Consider the following 8,062-nt stretch of genomic DNA (forward strand, 5'->3'; position numbering starts at 1 on the left):
GAGTAGCTTACAATCTCCTTTCCCTTCTCCTCCTCACAACAGACACCCCGTGAGGTAGATGGGGCTGAGAGAGCTCTGAGAGAAACTGCTCTTTTTCAAGAACAGCTCTGACAGAACTTGTGACTGACCCAAGGTGGCACCAGCAGCTGCATGTGGAGGAGTGGGGAATCTAACCCAGTTCTCCCTGATCAGAGTCCACGCTCCTAACCCCGACACCAAACTGAATAGACCTCACCCCCTGAAATCAAGTATTTGCGCATGACCACTTTTCTGCGTGGAAAAATGATCCACTCCCGGACCCTGATAGCCCAGGCAAGCCAGATCTTGTCGCATCTCAGAAGCTAAGCAGGGCAAATACTTGGAAGGGAGACCTTCAAGGAATATCTATCAGGGCTTGGGACACAGAGGCAGGCTAATCAAGCCACCTCTCTGATAAACAGCCAAGCCCCCAGTCGGGGTCGCCAGAAGTCAACCATGACTTCCAGGCAAGCTCCCAAGAACTCACCCACGATCCGCATTTGAGTGAGGATTTCTCTTTGGCAGCACAGGGGCCAAACTGTTGCAGGAACAGCAGGGAGAAGACTGCAGGAGATATAATCTCGGGGTTTCCCTCTCTCCTTGTGCTCGATGTTTGCTTTTGCATTAAGAATTTTTCTCTCTCCTGTCAGGGAGGCAACGACTATGAAATCTACACCGACCCCAGAACCATCGGCCACAGCGTCACCTCGCCGGAGCAGACGAAGCAAATCTGCGAAGGGCTGTTCTTCAACTGAAGCAAAGGGACTCGTTTCAGACAGGACCGCCTTCGGCACCTCTCAAAGCCGGAGCGGAAAGGTGGCTTCCTCGAAAAGGACTCCAGAAGCCTGGCTGTATTTGGCTCCACCCAGGCAGACAGTGAGTCCCTCAACACTAAGACCCCCTCGTTTTCTCTCCCGCCGCTGCCACCGCACTCATCTGTGTTGCGACGTCGCTGCGACATTTGCCCTTCCTCACATCACTGGCTGACGTCGGTCAGGTCGCTTGACAAGCCGACGAGGCCGCGGCACGAAAAGGAGCGATCCTCAAACTGGGGAGGGAGGAGTCTACGCTGGGGTCAGCAGCAGCCCCGTGGCGTCGGTCCACTTCCACACGGAAGCTGCACGTGTACCTCTCTGATCTTTTCAATCCGGCCTGTTGATGTGCGTTCGTGGACAATTAAGTGTGCCTTTTGTTCTAGGCCTCAGGGGGTCCAACGGCAGCTAAAATGACCTCAACGCGGTACAATCTGGGCAAAGCTAGGAAAAGCCACGAGTCCGGCTTTGATACAAGACCGGATCCAGAGAACTGCCTTTCCTTCTGCTGGTACCCCTTCACTGTTCTGGTACAAAGCACACAAAAAAACCGCTGGGTAAAGATAAACAAAAGTGTATAAAAATAACAAGGTGTTCTTGCAAGAAACAACAGCAATACAGAAAAATAGAACAGTAAAGTCCCCCACAATTTCAGTGCGTCTCACTCCTGTTGTATTGTAATTCCATAGTCCAACTGGACATCCCTCCATCATAGACTGGACTCGTATAGTTCCCCAGTCTCCATAGAAGCACATACAGAAGTCAGTATATTCTGTCATAAAGGACACACTGGGATTTTGGGGGACTTTGTTTTTCTATTTTTCTGCATTACTGTTGTTTCTTGCAAGAACACCTTGGCTTTATATAGTTATATATATGACGGTATTACCGAACTTGGCATTAAATATTATTTTTACACATTTTTGTTTGTCTTTAGCCGGCGTTTTTGTGTGTGTGTGCTTTGTACCATTTCATGTGCGCTGGTTCCACTTCCTTTTTTGGTCTTTTTCTGCTACCCCTTCACTGCCGGGCCGCTGTCACTCAATATAGGTCCCGCGACCCTGGAAACTGGCTTTCTCCCAGTTCGAAAGGGCGGCCGTGGAGAAGGAAGGACACAGAAGGTTTGCAGTACAAGGAGATGTCTGGATCCAGTGCACAGTCGGCCCTCTGGCCGGCTCTCCTGTCGTTACGCAGAGCATTCCTTCTTGCCAACAGAGAAAAATGCAGATGTGTATCTAACATGGAAATAAGGGAAACTGTCGAGTGTCACTTGTGTAAATGGGGGAACCGAATAAATCTATTTTTGGCTGTTCACGGCAGTTTCCTTCTGTAACAAATACGTTTCGGATTAGTGTGTCAGAAGCAGCTGCATATCTAGGTAGAACAAAGTTGGGAGTCCAGGGGCGCCTTTAAGTCCAACAAAGTTTCATTCGCGGTATAAGCTTTTGTGTGCACGCACGTTTCCACGGATTCCTCATGCCTGCACACGAAAACTCATACCTTGAATAAAACGTTGTCGGTCTTAAATGTACCACTGGACGCTAAATTTGTTCTACTGCTTCAGCCCAACACGGCTAACCACCTCAATATATGTAGGTAGAGTCACACTAGTTTTATTACAGGGTTCAATACATTGAGTATAGATAGGAAACTGGTATTCCTTGGAGGTCACCCATCCCAATACCAGCCAGGGTCGATCCTGCTTAGCTCCTGAGATCTGATGGGATCGCGCTAGCCTGGGCTATCAAGGTCAGGGTACACGGCTGGTCTAAGCAGGGTTGTGGTTGCAGCCTTTTGGGCACTGAACCACCAGTTCTGATTTGCTGGGAAGGCGAGAGGGCAACTTCTCTTTTGCTGGCCTTAGCTGTGGTTTCCACATTTCACCACCAGAGGGCACCATCTCTTTTCCCTCTGCCATGCAGTATCTCAATGTGACCACCAGGTGGCAGCATCTCTTTCCCTGGGTTTCAAAGCCAAAGAGATACAGCAAAAGGTGTACAGAGACCCGTCACCTACACTTCCGGTCGCGGGGCGTCGTTTTGGGCTTTCTTGCGAACGCACACACCGCTCCGGCTTGGGTGTTGCCTCGGAAGGGGCGACCAGTACGGAATCCTCCGGCGCTGACCCTTCTTATCCACCTGGACAGCCAACCAAATGCTGCACGGAACGCTGGAGAAGACAGTGCGAGTTTCCGCACGGGCCGCTTATGAAAGTGCACCTGGCTTCCGAGCCAAAGAGGTAGAAACAAAATGCACGAGGGACCCGCTATGGACGCGTCCGGTTTACAGGAGGGCGTCGCTGTGGGTTTTCTGTATCCACACGGCACCGAAGCTCCGGTTGTGCGTCGCGTGGGAAGGGAAGAGTGGCCTTGCCTTCCTCCCCACTCATTTATCCACCTAAAAAACATTGTGAGAAGTTAGGTGAACAGCAAGCCTGGTCTTGGGCCAAGGGCTGCAGGTGGATTGGAACTCAAGACCCCCAGAGAATGATCTATGTTCTGCACCCTGTTTAAAAAAAAAAAAAAGGAAAAACAAGCATTGTCCTACGGTTTCCAACCTATTGGGGAGAACTGAACTTCATTTTAAATCATACTTTATGTTGATAAAATAGGTAGTTCCAGCTGCCACCAGGAATTCTCTTTAAATTCCAAATCCCCTTTCTGCTCCTGGTTTTGGTATTGTGACCCAGGGTCTTGGCTTTTGAGGATCTATGTGGTCCTGAGGAATAATGGATCAAGCTTCTGGGATAAACTTAAATAAAAAGGATTTACTGAAAGAACAAATTAAGAGGTTGTTTAAACTGCAACTGTTTAGGAAATAGGTATTTAGGTAAATAAAAAGGATTTATTGCAAGAACAAATTAAGAGGCTGTTTAAACTACAACTGTTTAGGAAATAGGTATTTGTAAGTATGTATGTCAACTGTATCACACAGGCTATTCTCTTTGTAACTTTAACTCTCTTTAAGAACTGTAGTTTCACTTTACAGGTATATACTGCTTTCTCTCTCTCTCTCTCTGATACCACACAGCACTGACTTCACATAGAACTGATTCCGCACAGAACTTTCAGCTCGCTCGCTCGGACTCCACACAACACAGCACTGTCAGAGCTCTCACGGACCCGAAATCCAACTGAACCACATCAGCTGCTTCCCCCCCAACTGTCATTTTTCAAACGGTCACTCTCCAAACTCTCAGACACGCCCACACAGAATAACTCCTCCCACACTCTGCCAGCCACCAATCACGGGCACACTAGTTGCTATCAAACATTTAAAGGGACACACCCACTCTCAAACAAGGAATCATTACAGAGCTGTCCTTGAAAAAGAGCAGTTTGTGTCAGAGTTCTCTCACCCACCTCACAGGGTGTCTGTTGTGGGGAGGGGAAGGGAAAGGAGTTTGTAAGCTGCTCTGAGACTCCAAGTGAGGGGCGGGGTATAAATCCAATCTCCTCTTCTTCTACCAGGAGGGGATGGGAGGGGGTTAGATCCAGATTGGGAAACTCCATGCGATTTGTGGATGAAGTCTTGGGGGGGGGGTAGGGGCCTCCGTGGGGTGCAAGGCCCTAGAATCTACGCTCTAGAGCATCCATTTTCTCCAGGGGAACTGATCTCTGTAGCCCAGGGATGAGCTTCAATTCCAGGGAATCGCCAGGATCCACCTGGAGGCTGGCATCCCCACGACACTGCAACTGATCTCCAGGGGTCAGAGATCAGCTCCCCCAGAGAAAATGGCCACTTTGGGAGGCGGACTCTCTGGCATCAGACCCCACTGGAGTCCCTCCCCTCCCCAAACCCTGCCCTCCTCAGGCTCCGCCCCCCCAAATCTCCAGGTGTTTCCCAACCTGGCGCTGGTGGCCTACACAAAAAACCACACACACACCCCAGCTGGTGGCCAAGGGGGACCTGGCAACCATACACAGGAGTCCCTGCCTTTTTTCGTTACTGTTTGAGGGCTAGAAACCTACATGGCTTTTTTTAAAAAAGGAGAGTTTATTAACGCCTTTCTGATCTGTTAAAGCTAAATGGAAACTATGGTAGTAAGGGGGGGGGAGACACAGCTGAATTTCACGTTCGGGGACCAGTGTTCCCTCTAAGCTGAGTCAGTGTGAGCTAGCTGAGTTTTTTAGCCTCCGGCTCACACATTTTTGTCTTGGCTCGGGGAGGAGGGCTCCAGAGCAAACTGATTGATGCAGCGGCCAAATTGCTCGCTCACAACTTTCATGCCAGTAGCTCACAAAGTGGAATTTTCGCTCACAAGACTCTACAGCTTAGAGGGAGCGTTGTTGGTGACTTGACCTGGTTGGGGGCTGCGGGTCGCATTTCCCCCGCCCCCATCTTGCTTTGACAAGCCCCCCCCCCCAGTTTCCAGCAGCATTTGCTACTCTGAAGCAGTGGCTCACGAGAGCTGAACAAACGTCAAATAAAACCGAGTCGGATTGTGAAATCTAACAGGGACAAACTGCGGACAGCCTGGTCCAAAATCTGAAATCGTCTTAGCCTGAATGCTGGGGGCGCTGGGAGATGATCGGACGTGCTTAAGAAAGACGCCTCGGACACTGTCCACGGGTGGAAAATGTTTCGGCTACGGGACTGCTGCCCCCACCGGTTAGGAATCCGGCCTGATCCAATCGCATCTTCCGAAGACGACAACGCATTGATTTTAGGTAGGAGGTTTCTGTGCTGCCTCTTCAAACTCCTGAGGGAGTATAGTATACAACATTACAGTATGGTATAAAAAATTGTATTTTAAAATCCCACAGTTTATTGGCCAATTTCTGGTATCTATCTATCTATCTAAGATATCTATCTATCTATCTATCACTGCTCATACAGCTATCACCTTAAGCAGAAATTAGAAACCGAAGAAAATATTTTAAAAGACCTTACTCAGTATTATTTATCTTATATTTGATTATTGCGCCTATGGATTTTGTCACTGAGAGGGTGACACTATTCTTGGTATCCGATGGTAGCCATGACACCTGGGCTCACACATTTAGCAGTTCCGTATCTTTAAGTCAAGGGGTGACTAAACGAGCCCTCAACTCATCAACTATAGGGCACTCCATAATCATATGTTCAATGGTTTCGACGGTATGATATGAGCATCTGCGTGTTCTATTAGGCTGTGATACTTGATTATATCTGCCCTCCAAAACCACTGAGGGAAGAACGTTCAGTCTTGCCGAAGTAAACGCTCTTCTTAGTTCCCGGACTGTCAGTTGATAAAAATATTTCGGCAGTTGCATCGGGAGGGCAATTCCCAAATGGGGTTTCTGATAGGACAGGTGTCAATAGGCCTCCCTTGCTCCGGGATCTTTGTGCTAGAGGACTCCCTCCTAATTCAGGAAGGCCCGCCCCAGCCTCCTGCAAAACTGCGGAGCTCTCCCACGCCTCTTAACATTGAAAAGGCTACATATTAAGCTCAGAAGAACTGGTGGTTCCTGGCCCAAAAGATATTCAGCTGGACTCGAGCAGGGCCTTTTCCGCCTTGGCCCCAGCCTGGGGGAACTCTCTGGCGAATGACACCCGTGCCCTGTCCGACCTATTAAAGTTCCGCAGGGCACGTACGGCAGAGGTATTCCGCCAGGCCTTTGGTTGTCCGGCACCCCTCCCTCCTCCCCCATGACCAAATCCTAGCACGGCCATCTTGTTCTTAAAACGTCTTCAAATACTTAAAGGTCTGAATGTTCTTAATATTGATTTTTGTTTATGGTTTTCATTGCTTTTATAATGTACTGGATTCTGCGGTGGCGCAGGGGATTTCCCCCTGCTTAACATTAAGATCTGAACTGCCATGCTTTGGCAGTTCTAGCCCCGTGCTGGTGTGAGCAGCCAAGCCTTGCCCTAGCTCATCGTCTACCCAGCGATTCGAAAGCTTCGGCGAGTAGATAAAGTGGGGACCACCCATAAGGGGGTGGGCACACCCCTCCCCTTGGGGAAGGTGTTAGCTGCCAAGGCAACTTCTGAGGCGGGGCGACCGGAAAGACAAAAGAGCTGTGTCGGCTTCCCTGCAGTGGAGCAAGTCGGCCAGGCGGTGGCAGTGTGTGGCTGCACAGCATCAAGAAGCCAGACGTCATCAGCCAGCCGACAAGATGCCGTAGGAACGCGACTGACCCAGCCCGCAGATGAAGCCCGGCTAGCTGCAATGTGTGTGTAATTAAGGCTGTATGTTTGTCTTCCCTATCCCCACAAATATTGTTAGTCCAACTGTCTCAAGAGTAACTGTAAATCACTCTGAGCCCGCAGGTATGTGGGAAAGAGCGATCAATAAATCGAAAGCATCATCGTCATTATTATTATTATTCTGTTGTAAACCACCCTGAGCTCCGCGCAAGCCGGGAAGGGCGGTCAAGAAATCTGATGAAATAAGTAAATAAAATAAACACAGATGTATTTAAAGAATTCAAGAGTCTGCCTCAATCCGCAGCTAAGGGGTCCCTGCACCGTCACTCAGGCAGAGAAGGATTTTAAAACTCCCTCGCGGCACACGCTTTCTCGAGAGGAAGAAAGTCGGCGGAGGAAAATGTTTCATGTTCTGCAGCCACTTTTAAAGGAATGGGTCGGCCATCTTTAGAAAGGGCAGCGTTTGAAATGGGAGCTCCCGTTTGTGAGACAGACCTGCATCGTGATTTAAAAATAACTTTTATTAACAGGAACAGAAATGACTGGAACAGAAACGACGCTGGAGGAAGCCAGACAGCATTTTTCTGGGGCACTGTTTGAAAGCGCCAAGGAACTGGACGGGCTTTGGTTCTCTCTCTCCACCCCACCCCACCCCCCTTTCCTTCCTCCTTCCGTCGGGAAGAGGAAGAAAAGACGGGACGTGCCGGTTGTCTGGTGGGGTGACACCGAAAAAAGAGAGAAAAGTAAAAGGGGAGAGAGACAAGGAGAAAAACTAAAGAAACGGGGAAAGAATGGGGGACGGCAGGGGAAACAAAGAGAAACATGGTAAGATAGGGAAAGAAAAAAGAAGTAAAGGCAGGGAGAAACAGAAGAGGGGAGGAGGAAAAGAGAAAGGCAAGCAGAGAGGGACAGAATGGAAGGAAGGAAGAGGATAGGAAAAGCGTTGGAGAAGGAACAAGACTAAGGAGGAAAGGTGGAACGAGAAAGGGGATAAACTCTGAGAGACGGGGAAAGAGTGAGGAGATGGTGGCGCAGACCAAGAGGGAGAAAGGAGGGAAGGCCGAAGCAAAGCAGGGAAAAGAGGATGGGAGGACGGCGGAA

The 8,062-nt window shown here is 49.4% G+C and overlaps 1 protein-coding gene across 1 annotated transcript in view; it reads left to right on the forward strand.

Annotated features, from left to right (window-relative positions):
* LOC107125828 (phosphomannomutase 2-like) overlaps positions 1 to 2,132 on the forward strand; it is a gene marked incomplete at its 5' end in the record, with an annotated part of 7,149 nt that extends 5,017 nt beyond the window's left edge. Inside the window, one exon of the mRNA XM_015429289.1 lies at positions 582 to 2,132. Within this exon, the coding sequence (XP_015284775.1) occupies positions 582 to 773 (192 nt within the window). The remainder of the gene's footprint in view (positions 1 to 581) is intronic.
* Positions 2,133 to 8,062: the final 5,930 nt, after the last annotated feature.

The sequence above is a fragment of the Gekko japonicus genome, unplaced genomic scaffold, assembly GCF_001447785.1.
Source record: "Gekko japonicus isolate JY-2015 unplaced genomic scaffold, Gekko_japonicus_V1.1 scaffold4518, whole genome shotgun sequence".
In the NCBI taxonomy this organism is placed as follows: domain Eukaryota; kingdom Metazoa; phylum Chordata; class Lepidosauria; order Squamata; family Gekkonidae; genus Gekko; species Gekko japonicus.